The sequence below is a fragment of the Gopherus flavomarginatus genome, chromosome 1, assembly GCF_025201925.1.
Source record: "Gopherus flavomarginatus isolate rGopFla2 chromosome 1, rGopFla2.mat.asm, whole genome shotgun sequence".
Classification (NCBI taxonomy): domain Eukaryota; kingdom Metazoa; phylum Chordata; order Testudines; family Testudinidae; genus Gopherus; species Gopherus flavomarginatus.
The window spans coordinates 154,438,338-154,462,474 of NC_066617.1; the positions used below are offsets into that span (position 1 = coordinate 154,438,338).

Below are 24,137 nucleotides of genomic sequence, written 5' to 3' on the forward strand. Positions count from 1 at the left end.
ATACATAATGCTGCTTCACCCACATGCTTTGAATCCTGTAGTATGTGTCCTTCCCCACAAAGAAGTAGCATTTTCACAATTAGCAAGAGGGAATCAATAAAAATACTAAGAAAAGGAAATTGATCTAGATAGGACACTGCTTGGTGGGATCTGTAGTCACTACAGTACATACAACCACAGTAAAATTTGGCCCTCAACCCTGGTCCCTCAACACCTCTTCAGCTTAGATTCTCAACTCTCATGGGATCTTCAGCACAGAACTAGTCTGTTGTTGTCTCTGGCAGTGACCAATAGCTGTTGATTCAGAGAGGTGAAACCAATACTGCATGCTAGGAGAAAAAATTCATTCTTGACCCTCTGCCTTGTGATCAACTTACTTTCTGAATCATTAATCTCATTTACCCAATCTGTGTCGGCACACAGGGAAAGAGCCAGTTTTAGCAGATTTATAAATTTAGGTGTAGTTTATTAATATCTTTACATTCCTGCAAAAGTGAAGACAAAATATTTCCCTCATTGGCAGATGTCACGGGGCCAATGGCCCTTCAGAAGGATTAGGGCCTAACTGGCCCATGACAACCCTGTGGGCTACAACTGAAAGCCACCAGGTGCTCCAGGTGGTGCCCTTTTAGCTAATTAGTAATGGAGCAGCTGAGCTAGATGCAAAGGCAGCTAGAACAGTATAAAGGAAAGGTTGCTGAGAAGGAAGGGGGGTGTGGAGAAAGGAGTTCTGTTAGGAGAAGTGATGTAGCTACTGCAGGCTGGAAGTGAGCCATTATGTAAGCAGGGGACTGGTCCTACTATTGTGGGGAACTTTCCTAGCTTATGCACTATCCCGGCGAAATGGGCTAGGGGAAGGATCTGAGTCCTCGCTCCCACTCCCTTTACCCAGAAGCCTGCCTGACCTCAAGGGCTTCCCGTCCACTCTCCTGTGTGGTGGAGTCCTCATAACCCCAGCAAGGTTGGGCCCTCAACCTTGCTGTGGTCACTTAGGGCAGGGGCTGAGGTGTCCCCACTCTGGGGTGCTCTCTCTGCACTGGATGCTTCCCTGACCCACTGATCATTGCATACAGTTCAAAGCAAATACAATTTATTAAACAGCAACTAATTTAAAAAAAAAGAATGAAAAAATGGGAAAAGTTAAAGGAAAACACATCACCCTGCCATAGGTGCTGGAACTAGGATTGAGGGACTGCTGCAACACTCCCTGTCTGGAAGTGGTTTCCATTACATACAGGGTTTAGTTTGGTTCAATGGCTCTCAGCACCCCTACTCTGTGGGCACAGGGGAACCACAAACAGTGTTGCAGGAATGTAAAGGAAGTTCACAGTCTGTTCCTCACATGTCCCAGGCCTACTTCTCAGGCCCTGGCTGTGCTGCAGGGATGCTGTGGGTCGGACACTTACTCTGGCAGTGGCCACACGCTCTCAGGATTTAGGTGGCAAGACCCTTCTTCCCAGCATTTCCCCCGCCCCATCAGGATTATGATCCCCCTCCAAGTCTATCCTGCAAGGCTTCTTGGCTGGGGGCATCTCCCTGCGCTGGGCCCGTTGTCCACAGTCCCCCCTCAGTCTCCCCAACTGCTCACTGCACCCAGCTATGGACTGCTCCAGCTCCTGCCTCAGCCCCAGCCCCAGCCTGCCTCAACACTGCTGCTGCTCTGCCTTCAGTGCAGCTCCCTGGGCTGCTCCTCTGGCCCCTCTGGCTCTGGTTGTTGCAGCTTCACTCCCAGCACTGACCTGCTCCCTGGGCTGCTTTTCTGGCTTTCTCTGGCTGGTGGGGCTCTGCTCCCTAGTTCAGCTCGGGCTCCTGCTCTCTCCTTAGCTCAGCCCCACTCTGTTTCAGGCGATTTCAGCTCACACACAGGACAGGATGCCCCTGGCCTCCTGACTCCCTCATTAGTCTGCCCGCTCTGTCAATCAAGCTGACCTGGAGCACTGGCCTCCACCATTGGTACTGATTTCCCATCAACCCTTCCCCTTTCTTTTGGTACTGGGAGCTAGTCAATCAGCACCCCCACGACTGAATTTTAATAAGGGGCCAAGAGTCCCCGTACACATAGGAAGCAGGGTAGGCCACTGTGGGGCCAAGCCCTGAAGGAGGGCTTGGAGCTGACAGTGAGAACCCCAAGATAATTGTCAAGATCCCTGGAGAATGGAGACAGTGGCAGAGCTCTTCTCACTAGCCTGTGGGAAGAGAGCTGGGGTAAGTCTCCAGACCAGAGACCTACAGGTGGAAACTCGCTTTGGGGAAGGAAGCAAGATGGAGAGAGCAAGATCTGGTAAAGAAACCCCAGGGGAGCAGAGTAAACTCCTGTGGAGGAAGCCCTGAGTTAGGCCCATGATGAATAGAAGAAACCCACAGGGAGTGGGTTATTCTCCTGGGGGAGAAGTCCTGGGATAGAGTTTGTAAGTGGGAACAGGGAGACCCCCAGAGGTAAACTGCCAGAGTCCCTGGAGGAGGGAGGTAGGACTGGGAATCCTGCTGTGAAAGAACAAGCCATTAGTTTAGCCCAAGAGGGGCTGAACAAGAATTATTACTTTGGATTGTTAGGATTTTCGTTTGGACCTTTTTGTTGCTCTGAAAGGGTACTGAACTTGGCTGGAGGGCTGAGCCCCAGAAGACCTGATGAGAGAGAGATGGCCTCCAGGAGGTGCCAGAGACAGGGTTTCCTTGCAACATCACAGCCTGACACAAGAGGGTGCTACAGGTGGTGCATAGACCACTTTACAGCAGATTATTCTGTAATTGTCCATTATGGAGTTTCCTGTATCTTCCTTGGAAGCATCTGGTACTGCAACAGGTGGACCAGTGGTCTGATCCAGTTTGGCAGTTCCTAGATTCACATATTATAGAAGATGAGATGTTTCTTTCTTGGGATTTAGTGTTATCTATATTTGAAGTGCTCACAGGAGCAAGAGACACCAACTCATTTATTTCTCACTGGCAGCAGCACTGCTATGGTAATTCATGTCATATTTCGCTGCAACTGTTACCTCTGAAAATAGTCTCAGCCATGACTTGCATAAGGTCACAGGAGGATCGGTGTTATACACCAATAAAAACAAACATATGAACAATGCTTTCCACTTGGAGACTAAATCCAGGACAGGAGTAATTGATAGATACATATATATCTGAATGGGGACCAAAGCACATAAGCATCAATGTCAATAATAACCTATGCAGGTCTCATCCTATCCACCACCAACACAGAAAGTTCTTTTTGGAACATTTCTGGGCGTGATCTTGCTCTCACTTGTACTAGGGCAAATCAGAATTCCATCAAAGACGCTGGTGTGAAAAATTGGTGTAAGATGTTTTCATTGAAGAAATGGAACTGAATCGGATCTGTGTTTTAATTTGGGCCCATCCCTAATTTTTGTGCTTTTCTATCAGAACAATTATTTTACACATCTTTCAGTGAATATAAATTTTTTTCAATTTACAAGACAAAAAAGGATTTTTTATAATTTAGCCACAAACTCCACCAGAAATTTTCAAGGTGTTTTTCCCCCCCTCCTTGTACATCATTTTATTAGTAAAAAGAAGTTCCATATTCAGACAATAGCTGATGATGTTGTTGCTGATACCCAAGGCACAATAGATCTCAGCTCATTCTCCAGTAGCTGTATCAGCTCTGAAATGCTAACAGGATATAAAACTTTTTTTGTCATTAAAGTCCAAAGATAAAATTCTAAGGCACACTTAATAAGGACACAGTTAAATAAGGATGCAGTTTTCTAAACCTAACTATACTTAAAATTTAAAATGAGCTTTATTTCTCAGCTTCCCTCCAACTGGCAAATAATTACAGAAGAGAGGAATAAAAAATTAAAAGTTTACTTGAACCATGCTCAAACTAAAATGGAGTGAGAGGATGTGTGTCAGTGGCAATGTTCTGTCTACTGTGGTAAATAATGTTTATTTTTAAATTGTCGTGACAGTAAACCAAGAAGGGTTGACAAATATACAGCTGCTATTTTAGCAGCAGAGTTGCCTGTCTCTGGAACAAGTCTATTTAGTGTCAATAACCAGGGCCGGCGCTTCCATTTAGGTGACCTAGGCGGTCGCCTAGGGCACCAGGATTTGGGAGGGCGGCATTTTGCGGCCCTCGGCGGCAATTCGGCGGTGGGGGGTGTAATAACCTTATTCCCAGATTTGGACCTTAGCGTCCAAAATATGGGGGTTAGCATGAAAACCTCCAAGCTTAGTTACCAGCTTGGACCTGGTACCTGCTGCCACCACCCAAAAAATTAGAGTGTTTTGGGGCACTCTGGTCCCCCTGAAAAACCTTCCCTGGGGCCCCAAGACCCAAATCCCTTGAGTCTCACAACAAAGGGAAATAATCCTTTTTCCCTTCCCCCCTCCAGGTGCTCCTGGAGAGATACACAGACACAAGCTCTGTGAACCCAAACAGAGTGAATCTCCCTCTCTGTTCCCAATCCTGGAAACAAAAAGTACTTTCCTATTCCCCCAGAGGGAATGCAAGGTCAGGCTAGCAATCCAACACACAAATCTCCCCTTGATTTCTTCCTCCCACCAATTCCCTGGTGAGTACAGACTCAATTTCCCTGAAGTAAAGAAAAACTCCAACAGGTCTTAAAAGAAAGCTTTATATAACAAGAAAGAAAAATAAGTACAAATGTTCTCTCTGTATATAGATGATACAACACAGGGTCAATTGCTTAAAAGAATATTGAATAAACAGCCTTATTCAAAAAGAATACAAATCAAAGCACTCCAGCACTTATATTCATGCAAATACCAAAGAAAAGAAACCATAGAACTTACAATCTGATCTCTTAGTCCTTACACTTAGAAACAGAAGACTAGAAAGTAGAACTACTTCTCCAAAGCTCAGAGAAAAGCAGGCAGCCAGAAAAACAAAGACAAAGACACTCAATTCCCTCCACCCAAAGTTGAAAAAATCCGGTTTCCTGATTGGTCCTCTGGTCAGGTGCTTCAGGTGAAAGAGACATTAACCCTTAGCTATCTGTTTATGACACGCCCCCCAAATTGCAGACAGTGGGGAAGCTCACTGGCGGCGATTTCCTTCTAGAACTTGAAAATAAACAGATTAATACAACACATACACCTTTACATATATTCCTAAGTATATAACTAACAGACTTCTACAGTTTAAGAACACTTTTTAACTACTGAATTCTGGGAAACTCTCACGGGAGAGTGCATCAGCAACTTTATTAGAAGCTCCTGTGATGTGTTGAATTTCAAAATCAAAATCTTGGAGAGCTAAACTCCAACGAAGAAGTTTTTTGTTGTTCCCCTTGGCAGTATGAAGCCACTTTAGTGCAGCATGGTCAGTTTGTAGTTGGAACCGCCGTCCCCAAACATATGGGCGTAGCTTTTCCAGGGCGTACACAATGGCATAGCATTCCTTTTCACTGACTGACCAGTGACTTTCCCTCTCAGACAGTTTCTTACTGAGAAACACGACAGGATGGAAGTTGTGATCTGTTGCTTCCTGCATGAGCACCGCTCCTATACCACGCTCAGATGCATCTGTGGTTACTAGGAATGGCTTGTCAAAGTCCGGGGCCCTGAGCACAGGGTCAGACATGAGCGTTGCCTTAAGTTGGGTAAAGGCCTTTTGACACTCATCAGTCCACTTAACTGCATTTGGCTGGGTCTTTTTGGTCAGGTCGGTCAGTGGGGCAGCGATTTGGCTGTAGTGGGGTACAAATCGCCTGTAGTATCCGGCCAAGCCTAAGAAGGATTGGACCTGCTTCTTTGACTTTGGGACAGGCCACTTTTGGATAGCATCCACCTTGGCCTGTAGGGGGTTTATGGTTCCTCGACCCACCTGGTGCCCCAGGTAAGTCACTCTGTTTTGGCCTATTTGACACTTTTTGGCCTTAACAGTTAGTCCGGCCTGCCTGATGCGCTCAAAGACCTTTTCCAGGTGTAGTAGGTGTTCGGGCCAGGAGTCTGAAAAAATGGCCACATCATCGAGGTAGGCAACTGCAAATTCTCCCAGTCCAGCTAGTAGACCATCTACCAGCCTCTGGAAGGTGGCGGGTGCATTTCGAAGGCCGAAAGGAAGGACATTGAATTCATACACCCCCGCATGGGTGACGAATGCTGACCTCTCCTTGGCAGGTTCATCTAGCGGTACTTGCCAGTACCCCTTCGTTAAGTCTATTGTAGAGATGAACTGGGCACGTCCCAACTTTTCCAATAGCTCATCGGTACGTGGCATTGGATAGTTGTCCGGACGAGTTACAGCATTTAGCTTACGGTAGTCCACGCAAAAGCGTATTTCCCCATCTGGTTTGGGTACCAGAACCACTGGAGATGCCCATGCACTGGTAGATGAGCGGATTATACCCATCTGTAGCATGTTTTGGATCTCCCGTTCTATAGCAGCTTGGGCATGAGGAGACACTCGGTAGGGTGGGGTTCTGATTGGGTGAGCATTACCTGTATCAATGGAGTGGTATGCCCGTTCAGTCCGTCCTGGGGTGGCTGAGAACAATGGGGAGAAGCTAGTGCACAGCTCCTTGATTTGTTGCCGCTGCAGACGTTCCAGGGTGGTTGAGAGGTTCACCTCTTCCACGCCACCGTCTTTTTTCCCGTCGTAGTAGACACCGTCAGGCCACTCAGCATCCTCTCCCTGGACTGTAAACTGACAAACCTGTAAGTCTCTGGAATAGAAAGGCTTGAGAGAATTAACATGGTACACTTTAGGCTTTAGTGAGGAATTGGGAAATGCTATGAGGTAGTTTACAGCTCCCAGGCGCTCTTGGACCGTGAATGGCCCTTCCCATGATGCTTCCATCTTATGGGCCTGTTGCGCCTTCAAGACCATAACCTGGTCTCCTACCTTGAAGGACCGATCTCTGGCATGTCTGTCATACCAGGCCTTTTGCTCTTCTTGAGCATCCTTTAGGTTCTCTCTAGCAAGGGCTAAAGAGTGTCGGAGGGTGCTTTGTAGGTTGCTTACAAAGTCCAGAATGTTAGTTCCTGGAGAAGGCGTAAACCCCTCCCATTGCTGCTTCACCAACTGTAATGGCCCCTTAACCTCGTGACCATACACAAGTTCAAATGGTGAAAACCCTAAACTGGGATGTGGTACAGCCCTGTAGGCAAACAGCAACTGCTGCAACACTAGGTCCCAATTATTGGAGAATTCGTTGATGAATTTTCGTATCATGGCCCCCAAAGTTCCATTGAACCTTTCCACCAGGCCATTGGTTTGATGGTGGTACGGGGTGGCAACCAAGTGATTCACCCCATGAGTTTCCCACAGTTTTTCCATGGTCCCTGCCAGGAAATTAGACCCTGAATCTGTAAGGATGTCAGAGGGCCAACCTACCCTGGCAAAGATGTCTGTTAGGGCCAGGCACACAGTGTTAGCCCTGGTGTTGCCTAGAGCGACTGCTTCTGGCCATCGGGTAGCAAAGTCCACTAAAGTCAGTACGTACTGCTTTCCTCTGGTCGTCTTTTTTGGGAAAGGGCCCAGAATATCCACAGCTACTCGCTGAAATGGGACCTCAATTATGGGGAGTGGCTGGAGAGGGGCCTTGACCTGGTCTTGAGGCTTTCCCACTCTTTGGCATACCTCACAAGACCGGACATACTTGGCAACATCCTTGCCCATCCCCTCCCAGTGGAAGGACTTCCCCAACCGGTCTTTGGTTCTGTTCACCCCAGCATGGCCACTGGGATGATCATGGGCTAAGCTTAAGAGCTTCCCTCGGTACTTAGTTGGAACCACCAACTGTTTTTGCGTCTGCCATTCTTCCCGGTGTCCACCAGAAAGAATTTCCTTGTATAAAAGTCCTTGGTCTATAACAAACCGGGATCGATTAGAAGAGCTGAGAGGCGGTGGGGTGCTCCGTGCCGCCGCCCAAGCTTTTTGAAGGCTGTCATCCGCTTCCTGCTCAGCCTGGAACTGTTCCCTTGAGGCTGGGGTCACCAGTTCTTCCTCAGACTGTGGACTTGGGCTTGGTCCCTCTGGAAGCGATGTAGGTGATGGGGTTGTTTCCGTTGCTGGTGAACCGCTCTCCGCTGGTGCACCTGAGGGTATTTCAGGCTCTGGCTGAGCCTTTTGGGTATGGCTGTCTTTTGCTTCTGCCAGTTCTGGCTTGCTGGCGCCCTCTGGCGTTGAGGTTGAAGATGTGGCTGCACTTGCTGGTGCTGGTTGCTGTTCCAGTTCCGGGCCTGGGACTGGAGATGCTGTGGCTGTTTCAGTGGTAGGCATGGAATCCGGGTCCACTACCTCTGTCTGGGTCTCTGGTAACACAGACGGGGCCTCTGTGGATGGTTCAGGAACAGGAATGGGTCTGGAAGCTTGCCTGGTTTGGCTACGTGTAACCATTCCCACTCTCTTGGCCCGCCTCACCTGGTTGGCCAAGTCTTCCCCCAGTAGCATGGGGATAGGATAATTGTCATAGACTGCAAAAGTCCACATTCCTGACCAGCCTTTGTACTGGACAGGCAGTTGAGCTGTAGGCAAGTCTACAGCTTGTGACATGAAGGGGTAAATTGTAACTTTGGCCTTTGGGTTGATGAATTTGGGGTCAACGAAGGATTGGTGGATAGCTGACACTTGTGCCCCCGTGTCTCTCCACGCAGTAACCTTCTTTCCGCCCACTCTCAAATTTTCCCTTCGCTCCAAGGGTATTTGAGAGGCATCCGGGCCTGGGGATCTTTGGTGTGATGGTGGTGTAATGAATTGCACTCGCATGGTGTTCTTGGGACACTTGGCCTTGATATGTCCCAGTTCATTACACTTAAAGCATCTTCCATCTGATGGGTCACTGGGCCGAGGTGAGTTACTGGAGACTGGTGAGGTTGAAGGGTAGGGTATCTGTGGCTTTACTTGGGTGGTATGTGGGGTCTTTGGCTGTCCTCGGTTGTAGGGTTTATGGTCTGTGTGCCCCCTGGGGTAATCGTTCCCCTGGACAGTAGCTTTCTTGCTTTCTGCCAGTTCCATCCATTTGGCTCCAATCTCCCCCGCCTCAGCGATATTCTTGGGGTTTCCATCTTGTATGTACCGCGTGATGTCTTCAGGAACACCATCCAAGAACTGCTCCATTTGTATGAGGAGGTTAAGTTCTTCCAAGGTTTGAATGTTGTTTCCTGTTAGCCAGGCCTCATAGTTTTTTTGCAATGTAGTAGGCGTGTTTGGGAAATGACTCCTCTGGTTTCCACTTTTGGTTTCTGAAACGCCGACGGGCATGATCTGGGGTTATCCCCATCCTGTATCTGGCCTTGGTTAGGAAAAGTTTATAGTCATTCATTTGGTGCTTAGGCATTTCAGCTGCCACCTCTGCTAAAGGTCCACTGAGCTGTGACCTCAATTCTACCATGTACTGGTCTTCGGGAATGCTGTACCCAAGACAGGCTCTTTCAAAATTTTCCAAGAAGGCCTCGGTGTCATCACCTGCCTTGTAGGTGGGAAATTTCCTGTGCTGTGGAGCAATATTTGGCGCCGGGTTGTTAGGGTTGGCTGGCACATGCAGCCCAGCTTTTACCAACTCCAGTTCATGTTTTCTCTGTTTTTCCTTCTCTTCATTCTCTTTTTGTTGTTTTTCCATTTCTTTTTGTTGTTTTTCCATTTCTTTTTGGTGTTTTTCCATTTGTTTTTGGTGTTTTTTCCATTTCTCGGTGGTGGGCCAACTCTTCTTCTGCTTGTTTCCTTCGGTAGGCTATCTCTTCTTCTTCTAGTTTTCTTTTGTGTGCTGCCTCTTGGGCTGCCTGTTCTCTTTGGAAGGCTGCCAGTTTCATGCTTTCTTCCTTTTCTTTCATCTCCATCTCTTTTTGTTTTATTTCCAGTTGCTGTTTGTGTTTTTCCATCTCTCGCCTGTGTTCAGCTTCTTTGATTTGTTCTTCGGCCTCAATTTTTGCCTTAGAAGTCATGGTTCCTGTTTTCTTGGGTTGGGGTGCCCTCCGGTGTTTATCTTCTGAACTGCAGGTTCTGTTGCCTCCTGAAGTCTGCCTAGCAACAGTGCTTTTTGTTCTTTTCTCTCTCTAGCTAATGTTCAATGAAGGGAAACCAGAAAAACCACTTTATTTGCATGCATATAAGTGCTGGTATGACTCTCAATGGGAGTGCTATTGTGTGACAAAAGACTGTTAATAGTCCTTAACGACTTCTGCTTAACATGCAAGCCACAAACTGCGAGAGAGAGCAGAAAAAAAAATTCTCTCTGGTTCCCTTTTAAAACCAACTGCTTCTCTCTGCTAAAAAGCCCTTAGCAGAGAAAAGAAAAATATAATATTTCTACTGGCTTCTGGGTTCTGTCTATCTCCCACCACTGCCACCATGTAATAACCTTATTCCCAGATTTGGACCTTAGCGTCCAAAATATGGGGGTTAGCATGAAAACCTCCAAGCTTAGTTACCAGCTTGGACCTGGTACCTGCTGCCACCACCCAAAAAATTAGAGTGTTTTGGGGCACTCTGGTCCCCCTGAAAAACCTTCCCTGGGGACCCCAAGACCCAAATCCCTTGAGTCTCACAACAAAGGGAAATAATCCTTTTTCCCTTCCCCCCTCCAGGTGCTCCTGGAGAGATACACAGACACAAGCTCTGTGAACCCAAACAGAGTGAATCTCCCTCTCTGTTCCCAATCCTGGAAACAAAAAGTACTTTCCTATTCCCCCAGAGGGAATGCAAGGTCAGGCTAGCAATCCAACACACAAATCTCCCCTTGATTTCTTCCTCCCACCAATTCCCTGGTGAGTACAGACTCAATTTCCCTGAAGTAAAGAAAAACTCCAACAGGTCTTAAAAGAAAGCTTTATATAACAAGAAAGAAAAATAAGTACAAATGTTCTCTCTGTATATAGATGATACAACACAGGGTCAATTGCTTAAAAGAATATTGAATAAACAGCCTTATTCAAAAAGAATACAAATCAAAGCACTCCAGCACTTATATTCATGCAAATACCAAAGAAAAGAAACCATAGAACTTACAATCTGATCTCTTAGTCCTTACACTTAGAAACAGAAGACTAGAAAGTAGAACTACTTCTCCAAAGCTCAGAGAAAAGCAGGCAGCCAGAAAAACAAAGACAAAGACACTCAATTCCCTCCACCCAAAGTTGAAAAAATCCGGTTTCCTGATTGGTCCTCTGGTCAGGTGCTTCAGGTGAAAGAGACATTAACCCTTAGCTATCTGTTTATGACAGGGGGTCCTTCCGCACTCCGGGTCTTTGGCGGCAATTCTGTGGCGGGTCCTTCACTCGCTCCGGGTGAAGTGCCCCGGAGACCGCTGAAGTGCCCCGAAGACCGGGAGCACGGAAGGGCCCCCCGCTGCCGAATTGCTGCCAAGCAGGAGCGTGGAAGGACCCCTGCCTAGGGCGGCAAAAACCCTGGCGCTGCTCCTGTCAATAACAAATAGTTTATAAATGAATTATGATTTATTTTTACTGCATTTATCCTAAATTAAATCAGCTTTAGTTGATGGACCAAAAGTGGTACATTTGTTTGCTGTGTTAGCTATGTGTGGATCACTGATAACTTAAGACATTGAGCTCATATGTCAAATCCAAGATCTTACTGTAAAATCTTATGAAAATTCTCTTTTGAATAAAAGTGCAGCACTATCATCTGAAATCTGATGGCAAATTAAGAGAAAATGATCTTTCCAAACACTTATAGCATGATCATCAATTCTGAACAGTCAAAATAAAGTTTGTATGACAGGGTGTACGAGGCACTCTGAGGCCCTCTGCTGGAAGCCTCTTGGTTCAACCACACCTCACTCCAGAAAAGGAGCAGTGAAGATGGGTCGGTCAGGCCTGCCTGGAGAGGCTGCAGGGAGGCAGCCAATCAGAGTGCAGCAGGCTCAGTTAAAAGGGGCTGCAGGGCCTGAGCAGATGTGTATCAGTTGCTGGTTGACATCAGAAGTGGGAAGAAGGACTGGAAGGCAGTGAAACTCTGCAGGGAAAGTGGTATGGGGAGAGGTCCTGAGGGAATGGTGAAAAGGAAAGGGCTACATGAGAAGTGGAAACAGCTTGGGGTTATTTATAGGGTCCCTGCTTTGGGACCCTGAGTAGTGAGTGGGCCTGGGTTGCCTCACCAGCGTCTCAAAGTGGCCAAAGCCCAGAGAAGGCAATCAGGAGGGATAGCTCAGTGGTTTGAGCATTGCCCTACTAAACCCAGGGTTGTGAGTTCAATCCTTGAGGGGGCCATTTAGGGAGCTGGGGCAAAAATCTAGGGATTGGGGGCAAAAATCTGTCTGGGGATTGGTCCTGCTTTGAGCAGGGGGTTGGACTAGATGACCTCCTGAGGTCCCTTCCAACCCTGATATTCTATGAATGTAGGGCTGGGGTAGGGGATTGGGGTGTAGGATGGGTTCAGGGTGTGGGCTCTGGCCTGGCGCTGCTTACTGTGAGTGACTCTGGGGTGGCGGCAACATGCAGCAGGGCTAAGGCAGGCTCCCTGCCTGCCCTGGCCCTGTACTGCTCCTGGAAGTGGCCAGCCCATCCGGCACTGGCTCCTGGGGGTAGAGTGAGGCATGTGGCTCTGCTGTGTACTGCCCTGCCTGCGGATACCACCCCTGAAGCTCCCATTCGCTGTGGTTCCCTGTTCCTGGCTAATGAGAGCTGTGGGGGATGGTGCCTACAGGCAAAGGCAGCATATAGAGCTCTCTGCCTCCACCCCCTCCCAGGGGCCACAGGGACGTGGTGCCAGCTGCTTCCAGGGCAGGCAGGGAGCCTGCCTCAGCCCCACTGCGCCATGGGGCTGCCAATCCCACAGGCCAGATTGAAATCCCTGATGGGCTGGATTCTCTGCCCGCCTCCCGCAGGCCATAGTTTGTCCTCCCCTGATATAAAGGGTCAGCCTAAACTAGCTAAGTCCCTCATTTTGAACCAAAAACTGACATGAGGCGATACACAAAAAGCAAACCTTGCTGGAAGGGTTTAAAGGACTGGAACCTGCCAGGGTCTCCATCTGGAAGATATTAATAGAGAGGAATCTACAGACAGAGCAAGAGAAGCTGCAACTAGCGAGGGTAGACATCATTTTATGATGTTTTGTCTGTAATGCTTTTTCCTAAAGTAAATGTACTGTGCTCTGTGAAAGCTGGCTGGCCCCTGGTAACCCTGAGAGAGAACAAATAGCCAGGGCTGGACTAAGGTTAAACCTGCTAGAACAATCACTGAAGTAGAGGCACTGCAAGCCTCAGCTGCTGGTTTGGAGGGAGAGTGTTGTGATATCTGCCCATACAGAAGTGAAGGCTGGAGGTGTAAGACTTAAAGGGGCACCCTTGAGAAGACCACAAAGGAGCAGCTAACTCCAGAACTGAGACAGTAATTTCTAAGTAAGCTGTTTTTAAAAATGAAAACCAAATTCCTTTCCTTTCCTTAGACGCAAAGCACAGACCTCGACCACATGAAAAACTGAGTAAATGGAATGAGAACAATAGCAGGCTCTGCGTGAACCAGGCACAAAAAGGATGAGACAGATTTTGTCAGTAGGAGTCACAGCTAGCTATTTCTAGACAGCAGAGGAATGCAGTGATCCAGAAATTCTGGGTTCAGTTAGAGGTTCTGGAGAGGAGTGTTCTCCTGAATGTTATAGACCCTTTTGCCCCTATACCCCAGCTTCCATTCCTGTTTCTAGTCCTCTTTATTCTCTCCTTTGACGCCTGTTCTTCCTTGGTTCCCATTTCCTATCCCCAGCTATTGTCCATGTTACAACAGCCCCTATTATCCCTTCCGCTGAGCTTATGCCCTGGTTCCCTTCTACTCCTATTACTTCCAGCCCCACCTGTGTTCCTCACTTCTCATTAGAGACAGGCTGTGCGCTCCTTGTCTTACATGCTGCTTGGGCATTGCCAGGGCACTGAAAGCACAGAAGAGACAGACTCCCTGATCTCAGTTCAGGTGCCTGAGTAGTAAAGAGCTCCGTACATTCCACCACCAAATACACTGACAGGTTGCCATGTCCCCTTTTGGTTTATGTCCTGTCCTCTGATCTCATTTCTGGACATTTACACGCATGATGTGGTGACCATTTTGAAAATTTTTTTTATTTTTTAATGGGAAACATTAGGACTGCTTGGGTATTTTCCACATTTTGAGACGTTTTAAAGGTTAGAATAAAAGACTTTTTTTTTTCCTCAGAAGAAAAGCTTTTTATACATTTTAAATAGTTTAGCAAACAGAAATAAAGTGTTAACAGGCCTTTTTAGAGAGAAATATTTTTATACAGTTTTTGAAATAAAGCCTTTAAATATTAGTTACAGAACATCTTTGTTTTTAAAAAAAATAAAGTTGGGGTTGGGTTAAACACATTAAGTGAGAGAGCCTATAGAACAGCTGAGAAAAGCAAAAGCCTTTCAGCCTGTTATAGAAAGAGAGAGAAAATCAAGTGAGAGCGGCTGCAGAGAGTTTTAAAATTGCAGGAAAGGAAGAAAAGCCTGTGTCCCTGACCAAGCGCCAGAGAGAAAAGAAAATCAGTTTATCCCTTTAGCTTCCCCCTGGTCAAATGCTAGTAATTTCAGGACAGTCAACCCTGGACAAGCCACACCTCTTGCTTGAGTCAATCAGAAGCTATTCTTTACACATGTTCTAAAACTGTATTTTTTTGGAACCAATTACAATGTACCAAGGGATGTGGTTATGGACCATTGGCCTGTTTAAAAAAAGAAAAGCATCTCTTTAAACAAATGAATGAAAAGACTGACACTGTACATAGAAGTTTTTGTATAATATACTAGCCTTTTTTTAAAAGTGTTTACTTGCTTTTTAAAGATTTGCCAGAGAAAAACTGCTCTAAAATGTATTACTTGTAAACTGTAAAGAAAGCATTAGATACTTTATAGAATATGTATAACATTTTTTAAGAGATAAGAATGCTATTTCTTCCCCACACCCTTTCTTTCTGAAATGTTTAAAAATCTAAATGTTGTAAATCTTTATAATCTAAGGGATGTTTTGTGGAGATTTAGCAGGAAAAAATGTTTAAGATATATTACCCTAGCATTTCAAAAATAGTGTTTGCTTATTTTTAAAGTGATGCATCTTAATCGTAGGACTGGAAGAGATCTCGAGAGGTCATCTAGTCCAGTCCCCTGCACTCATGGCAGGACTAAGTATTATCTAGACCATCCCTGACAGGTGTTTGTCTAACCTGCTCTTAAAAATCTCCAAAGATGGCAATTCCGCAACCTCCCTAAGCAATTTATTCCAGAGCTTAACCACCCTGACAGGAAGTTTTTCCTGATCACCAACCTAAACTGCCCTTGTTGCTATTTAAGCTTATTGCTTCTTGTCCTACTTTCAGAGGTAGACCAAACGCTATCTGTCTGTATTACAAACTGCAGCCCAGGAAACAAATTACTATCATTTTACCAGCTTCTGCCCTTTTGTTAACAATACTAAGAAACATCCTGTGGGGCACCCTGTCATGATGTGGGAGGATTTTGGAGATCTCAGACAGTCCATTGGTGTGATGTTCCCCTCTGGTGTTAACTGGACCGGTGATCTGCTAGGTCACTCCAATCCTCAACTCTGGGAGCCAGCCATACCCTGCTCTCCTGTGAGAAACCCCACTCCTGGGCTGTTCACGCACAGCCTCTGGCATGTGAGCTGCTCCTTGGATTGTGCAACTGAATGACACTAGCCAATATCTCTGGTCCCAGACACGACCCTAGGAACTTCCATCTTGCAGTATCTAGTTATGCCCGCTGGATGCTGCAAGATTATATGAGTTTGTCGATTTAACAAATAAATTGATATATACCAGGCTTGTTATCCCAAGGGGAGTCTCTGACACAGTTCAAACCAAACACACTGCTTCAGGTAGAATAAACAAACAGATTTATTAACTACAAAGATAGATTTTAAGTGATTATAAGTCAAAACATAACACGTTAGATTTGGTCAAATGAAATAAAAGCAAAACGCATTCTAAGCTGATTTTAACACTTTCAGTGCCCATACAAACTTAGATGCTTCTCACCATAGGCTCGCTGGATGCTCTTCAGCCAGGCTCTCCCCTTTGATCAGCACTTCTGTCACTTAGTGTGGTGTCTATAGATATAGATGGAAGAGAGAGGCAAACATCTCTTCCTTTTATCATGTTCTTTCTCCCCTCTTGGCTTTGCCCCTCCCCTTTAGAGTCAGGTGAGTATTACCTCATCGCAGTCCCAAACTGACCAAAGGAATGGTGGCAACTCACTCAAGAGTCCAGTAAATCCTTTGTTGCTGCCTAGGCCAGCGTCCTTTATTCCTGTGAGGCTGGGCTGGGTCTGTCCCATACATGCCCTGATGAGGTGTGAATTGCCTCTCTCCTCTTGGAGAGTTTTTGCCTGGGCTTCTTTTAAACCATGAAGACACATTTTCAGCCTCATGACTATATACATATTATAACCTATAACATTATTATAACATTGCTGCAACAACAATGAATATAACATCACTATAACAACATTCAGTACATCATGAGCCTTCCGAAGACACCCAACGTGACAAACTCTGCATTGGATATCACACAATCATTTTACAAGGATGAACGTGGGGGTGCTGGGTGTTCCCCTGAGGTCAGAGCATCACAATTGGTATTGCCAAAGTTAAAGTGTACCCTCCAGGAAGCCTGCAGTTCCTTGCCCTACCATATAGGGTTGATGGTAAAACAGTATTCCCCTATGTGCCTGTTATGCAGAAACAAGATGAAAGGAATCCTGCACGCAAAGGCAGAAGGAGAGGGCTGTAGCAGGGACATGGTGCATGATAGAGCTGCTGGAGGCTTTAGACAAAGGGTACAAGATCACTGAAATGTATGAAGTCTGGCACTTTAATTGGTCTTCTGACACAATGTTTTCAAACTACATTAAAATGCACCTCAAACAGAAACAAGAGGATTTTGGTTTCCTTCACTGGCATACAGATGAGTTGAAAAAAACCCAGTATGCTACAGAGTACTATGGAAAAGAAGTCATGCATTTACATCTAAGCAAGATTAAAGAGAACCCTGCAAAAGGACAAATCTCAAAGCTGTTTTTAAATTCCTTGTAGGGAAAATTTGGCCAGTGAACGAGTCTAACACCAGTATACTGACAGACCTCGACAAACTCATCAGGTACGTCTTTGCGTCTTATTATGAAGAGTCATTTGTGCAAGTTTAACGATGATGATATGGCCATAGTGTGCTGGAAGTATGCAACAGAACTCTGGTGCACCCATTCCAGCAACACGTGTTCATACTGTACTTCACCTCCACTTATGTCAGGCTAGAGCTCTACTGGCTGTTAAATTGTTTACAGGAGTGTTGTCTGTACTATGATACTGATTCTGTGATTTTTGTGAGTAAAGAAGGGGAGTGGAACCCATGCCTAGGGGATTATTTAGGTGATCTGACTGGCAAGATACCAGCAGATGAACATTGTGGAGTCTATATCTGCAGGGCCTACAACATACAGGTATACACTAGCCGGAGGTAAGACCTGTACAAAAGTAAAGAGGAGCATGCTGAACTTGGGGAATACTGAGAAAATTAATTTTGGGAATTTAAAGCTCTCATCCAGGACTACTGTTTGAATCCTGAAGGGGAAGATCTAAAAGAGATTGTGATACAGCAGCATGGGATTCTGAGGATGAAAAAACACTGATTGGTAGAGACAAGAATTCTTTAAAATACCCAGAAAGTCATTTACGATAAAAGAACCCTCAAGGCAGATTTTACAACCTTGCCAAAAAGGTATTGATTATTACACAGAATCACATCTAATTTGTCCATCCTTTTTCCTATTTGCTTTGTGGCCTTTCAAATTCAGGAAAATTCTTTAAAAAAATTGTTAGAAAATAGTAATAGACAGTTTTGCATGCCTGAAATATTGTGAGGTGTTAGACTTGTTGGCAACAGTTGTATGAAGAGCTGTTACATGTATTTCCTTATATCACATTTTTGTAAGGTTTACCTGGTACTTTTAAGAATGAATAAAAACAACAAAGAGTCCGATGGCATCTTAAAGACTAACATATTTATTTGAGCACAAGCTTTCATGGGTAAAAAACCTCACAGACTAACACAACTACCCCCTGATGCTTAAGAATTAATGTTTATTTCCTAGTAATAAAGCGAATATGGTGATTATAGATGTCCTGATGGAATCTGCTTCTGAAAGCAATGAAATCAAGAAAGCCTTTACAAAATACATACACCTCAGGAAACTAAATATTATGTACATTGTGCAAAATGTGTTTTTTCCAGGGAAAAGAGAGTCATACAATTAATTGAAATATAAAATACATGATTCTCTTAAAAAACTCACTAAACAAACAGAAAATTGCCACGCTGGCACGTCAAATGTACCCATGGTAAGACACAATTCTTTTTGGAAGCTTTTAAGGATACTACTAAAAAACCCTATGGGCATCTATTGGTGGATTTAAATGCTTCAACCACCAAATCCTACACGTTGAAAATAGGCCTTCCTCCTCCTGAGTAGTCCTATGTAAACATTTTGAAAACAGCACATAAAAAGTAGTATTTTTTACCAAGATACTACCTTTTTAAGAGGCGATACCCCTTACAAGTATGTTTAGCCGTGTGCAAAGAAAGCTGGTGCTTTTAAAACTGCTTATCAAAGCCAGACTGTAAATCTTCCAACTCACAACATGAAAGACAGGTCTGATCATGTTGAAATGTGTTTGGGACACCTCTGGACATGCTCCACTTTTTTTCCTTTTACAAACTACACCACCCTGTGGTCATTTTCTGTTAAGTCATCTGTATAAAATTTTAAAATCTGATCAACAGATAACCCCTTATTATATTTCTTTAAAAAAAAATATATATATATACATATATACAATGACAACTACCAGTTACCATGAGGAGGTCTTGTAGGTGTTTCTGGTGAAAAACAATATTATCAGAGTGATGATTTTGAAAAAAATCATGGTAGTTTTAGGAATCTATAGGAGTCAAAACAACTTGCCTGGCTTGGGTTTCTTCTGAACACATGCTAGTGCACCCAAAGGCAATTCAGGCTTCTTGGAGTCTGTAGGTGTCTTGCAAAAGGTCATGATCACAACCTATAGACTCCCAGTTTAAAAGCTCTTGCAAAAAAGTATATTCTTAAAAATGGTTCAGGACGTGTCTAAAGAATAGCTTCTGATTGGCTCAGGCAACAGGTGTGGCTTGTCCAATGCTGACTGTCCTGAAATTACTGGCATTTGGCTAGTGACAGCTAAAGGCATAAGCTACTTTTCTTTTCTCTCTGCCGCTTGGGCAGTGACATAGGCTTTTCTTCCTTTCCTGTTTTAAAACTTTCTCTGCAGCCTCTCTCCTTTCTCTCTCTCTCTCTCTCTCTCTTTCTTGTAATAGGCTGGAAGGCTTTTGGTTTTCTCAGCTGTTCTACAGCCTCTCTTACTTTGTGTCTTGTTTAATCCAACCCCACTTTATTTTCTCTACAAACGCATGTTCTGGTACTAATATTTGATGCCTTTATTTAAAAAACATACCATTATTTTTCAGACTTTATTTCAAAACAACCTAAATCCATAACAATTGTTATTTCTAAAAATACATATTTTATTACTAATATTTAATGTCTTTACTTCAAAACTGCATTAAAAGTATTTTTTCTGTAGAAAGGCATATTTATGTCTTAACACTTTATTCCTCTGTTTACTAAACTTTATTTAAAGTTTGTAAAAAGCCCATTTTCTTCTGAAAAAAAATCTTTTTTCTTCTAACCTTTAAAGTATCTCTAAATGTGAAAAAAACCACATTCAAGCAGTTCTAACATTCTCTATAAAAAATAAAAAAGCTTCAAAATGGCAGCTGCATCAAATGTGTACATGTCCAAAAATGAGACCAGAGGGTGAGACATAACCCAAAAAGCAGACATGGAAATCTGTCAAAATGTATATGGTGATGAAAGGAATAGAGGTCTTTACTACTTGTCTGGCACCACAATAGCCCCCCCAGCCTGCAAGGACCAGTTGCAGAAAAAGTCCTGGTCAGCCCCAGTAATGCATGGGATACAACATTCTCAGTTGCTGTGTGGAACTACCACATGTGTGACACATTAGGAGCTTTGTGGGGATAGAACATGCTCAGTGTAGATAGAATCTTTGGCAAATAATGCTCCCAAACTCTAATAAACCCCTGAGGCCTAGTCTACATTACAAAATCAGGTTGACTTCACTACATTACTGAGGACTGTGAAAATATTTGTTCTGTGCAACGTAGTTAAACCAACTTCATCCCCAGTGTAGACACTGCTAGATTTATGGAAGAATTGTTCTGTTGACACTCTTCTGTCTCTATAGTACGTGGCTACACTACAGAGACACAGCTGCCACACTGCATCTGTGCCACTGTAGCGTTTCTAGTGTGGACATGCCCCCAGTGTGTGCAAACAGCTTTTTTTTCCAGAGGCTTATAACTTGACCAAGTTTTGGCAGATTATATAGGGATGACAGAAGGCACACCTCTGCTACCAGGGTGACCCCCCGCTGTCAAATTTAAAATTCCTGTTCTACAGCATTCAGAGGCTTGAGCTTCTCAATAAAACAGCAATAAGATTTTTTTTTAACATTTATATGAATCTAATAAGAATATTGCCAAGATTTTTTTAAACTTTTTTTCTAGGGAAGAGGCTGACTGGTTTTGACTGAAACAAAACAAACAAACAAACAGACACACACACACAAAACTTAGCCTAAGCCAAATACCAGCATGGAAAAGTTTGATCCAAACAGTTAAAGTTCGGCAAAGTTATTAATCGAAAATGCACTGTTAACCAACCCTAATTACAGGTGGTGCTACTGGCTTTGCCTATATTTATTATGTTACCTTTAGAATCTAAGTTGGGCTAAAAATGTGAGGCTTTGCATTATGGATATTGAAATGTCTCCCAATAAAACTAACTAAAATGGATAAATCATATGAACAGCTTGCTCCAAGGCTCCACAAAGCTACTCATACAGAGGAGCCAGCCAGAGTCTCTACCTGATAGGACTAGAAGCAGCCAAAGCAGGTATTGCAGCTCTCTGAGAAAGGGGTAAAATGGGCCCAGCCAGTGCCTTCCATCCCCAAAACACCCTACTGGATTCAGAACTGTGCAGGGGAGACCTTCCTTTTCACTGTGGGGGCACTAGGACCCAGGCAGTGCCTCCCTTCCCCAGCACCATGTGAGCTGCAAAGAGGAGTCAACCAAAGACTCTGTCCTGTAGGGGCAGTAGCTGCTAAAGCAGAGACTTTGGGTCCCCTGGATATTCCAGTCAAAACTGCAGAATGTTCTGACTTTCTCTGTCCTGTGCTGATTGGCTGTTTGCTCCAACCCTCCTCTGGGATCTGTTCACCTCAGCTTCACTCCACATCTTTCCCTCTTACTCTCCCCTCCCTTTCCTTTCAGCTGATGCCGCATCCTCCTAAAAAATCATGGAAGTGACATGATTTTTGCTACCATCGTTGCTCACTCTGCTTGTGTGTTATACCCTTCTCCCATCCTGTCTGCCTGGTCTATTTAAATACTATTGTCTCATTGTTTCTTTATACTCCACCGTCAGTCAGTATCCGTCTGTTTTCTCTTGTCTTACACTTAGACTTTAAGTGCTTTGGGACAGGGTCTGTCTTTTTGTTCTGTATGTACAAAGCATAGCACAATGGGGTCCTGGTCCTCTCCTAGACACTACAATAATATAAATAAATAATAATAATATTCCTGACGCTTCTCCAGCTCCTCATGTATCTGGATGTTTTCTAAAATTCCATTTTCAAAACCCTTTGAAAATTACAATGCTTGAAACTCCAAAGGGCCCTTCACCTGTCTGTTTCTGCAACCTCATGAAAATTCCAATTTAGAGATGGTTTGAGGATTTTTTAAATCTCAATTAGTGTTGTAACTCTACTGACTTAAACTGAGCTAATCTCAATTTACGACAAGGTAACTGAATTCAGAATCTGACCCTTTAGAAAGGAAAAGTGTTTTGCCATTCACACATCACCTAACCAGCACTGTTCAAGAAATGGTGCAATTGTTCTGATCCCTTAAAAATATTCATATTTTGTACAGATCATGAGAAAAAAACAATGAAGCTTAAGACCAATATTTTCAGAAGTGTTCAATGATACAGGGTGTCTCTATAATGTGGAATCCAGTTTGAGATATCTTATACTTGATTTTCAGTGGTGATAAGAAATCAAGCACAAGGGGCTAGATTCACAAAGGGATGCCTAAACCTAACATTTAGGCACCACTGAGATCCTCAAATCCCCTGCTCAGCTGCCACCTAAACTCGGAGGCACCTAAATTCCCTAGGTGTCACTATTTCTGTAGTATAGTCCACTAGGTGCCTACATTTCCACAGGTGGTTCTCAGAACATGCTTACTGGTTCAGGACCCCCAGATGGCTTGAGGCAGCCAGAGCAGGAATATTGGCAAAAAATGTGTATGTCCCAGAATACCCAAAAGCTCAGGCTTACGGCATTCACCCAGGACATGGGAGACCTGTTTTCAAATCTCTACCCTGCCTGGTTTGGAGCAGGGACTTAATGGGTCTCCCACCACCCAAGGGAGTGCCCCAACCACCAGGCTATTGCGTATTCTGGGGCTACGTCTCTCTCCCCTGTTGCAACTGTTCCACTTTGTGTTAAACAGTTAAATATTAATTGGGCCAAAGAGAAAAAGAGACTGACTTGATAGCCAGGTGGGTAAGGCACTCAGCTAGGCCATGGGAGACTTAAGTCCCTGCTCCAATGAACTGTTTTAATTATTTATACAAAGTGGACAGCTTGAACAGGAGAGACTGAGAATAACCTGGTGGCTAGGGCACTCACTGGGGATACAGAAGACTCAGGTTCAAGTCTCTGCTCCAAATCAGGTAAAGCAAGTATTTTAAAACAGGTTTACATCCCAAGTGAGTACTCTAACCACCAGGCTATTGGCTACGATAGCATGGAAGTCTCTCTGTTTATTCTTGAGACAGAGATGACCTTGCTTAGGTGCCTATCTCCATGGCTGTGAACCCTGAGCAGAGATAGGCACCCAAAAAACTTAGTTGTGTCTAACACTGGTTAGGCCTAGCCCTTCTCCACAGCATTTTCTACTGGCTGTCTGAGGTAGCTACCCACTCAGCTTGCTGGCTGCTGTGAACCCCATTCTTAAGCACCTAACTCTCCCCATACACTGTGTAGGGAGCCTATACCCCTCATACAGGGTGAGAAGTCCACTGCCCAGCAAGTTACCTAAAAGTTAGGCATTGCACCATTGAGCTTTGCAGTGCCTAAGTCTTTGTGGATCTAGGCTAAGGTACCTCACATTAAGCATCCAAAAGCAGGGCCACCTAGCATGAGTGAAAAAATCAGGAGTACTTGTGGCACCTTAGAGACTAACAAATTTATTTGAGCATAAGCTTTCGTGGGCTACAGCCCACTACAATGGATGCATAGAACGGAACATATAGTGAGGAGATATATATACATACAGAGAACACGAAAAGGTGGGAGTTCCCCTACTAACTCTAAGAGGCTAATTAATTAGGATGAGCTATCGTCAGCAGGAATAAAAAAAAGTTTGTAGTGATAATCAAGATAGACCATTTAAGACGGTTTGACAAGAAGGTGTGAGGATACTTAACATAGGAAACTATGAGTGAACGCTTTTGAAAAATTTGGCTGTGAGGGTTTTTTTTTTTAACTCTAGCTACTGAGATTGTTTTGTAGATTTTAACCTTGATTAAGGCTTGACTGTGTAGTATTAGCATAAGCTTTGATTAATAAAAAACAAGACTGTTTCCTATTTGTAAAGCCTTACCTTGATCATACAGTCGCTGTGATTATATCCAAGACACTTGTTCTCTTGGTTTTTCTCAGCTGGGTTGAAGTGAGGTGATTAGGGATAAGTAGAAGGCAAGAATGGGGGGCAAAAGAGCAAGCCCAAGTAGAAAGGTATATCAAGTGACTTTGGATGTTAAAAATAAAACTAGCATGCTGAGGCATGTGACCACATGGCTCAGCTTACAGAGCTATTCTTCCACTGTATTTATTAACAATGTCATTGCTAGAGTGATATTTAATTAAAAAAAACAGGAGAAGAGCTGACTCATTTCTTCAGTACTGGGTGCTTAGAGAAATAACAATAACATTTCTCAGAGTTTCCGAAAGTACTGTACTGTGACTTTTTCATGTTTCCTGG

General features: G+C 44.3%; 1 protein-coding gene across 3 annotated transcripts in view; it reads right to left on the minus strand.

The window, feature by feature from the left end:
• FBXO40 (F-box protein 40) overlaps nt 1–23,869 on the minus strand; it is a 31,475-nt gene extending 7,606 nt beyond the window's left edge. For 2 of the 3 annotated variants that reach the window (XM_050921226.1, XM_050921216.1), the window contains exon 1: nt 23,757–23,869. In XM_050921226.1, coding sequence (XP_050777183.1) covers nt 23,757–23,765 — 9 coding nt within the window. In that variant the 5' untranslated portion in view covers nt 23,766–23,869. Of the gene's footprint in view, nt 1–12,889; nt 12,935–23,756 lie in introns of all 3 variants that reach the window. The other variant, XM_050921205.1, reaches the window with a different exon arrangement.
• Between the last annotated feature and the right edge of the window lie 268 nt (nt 23,870–24,137).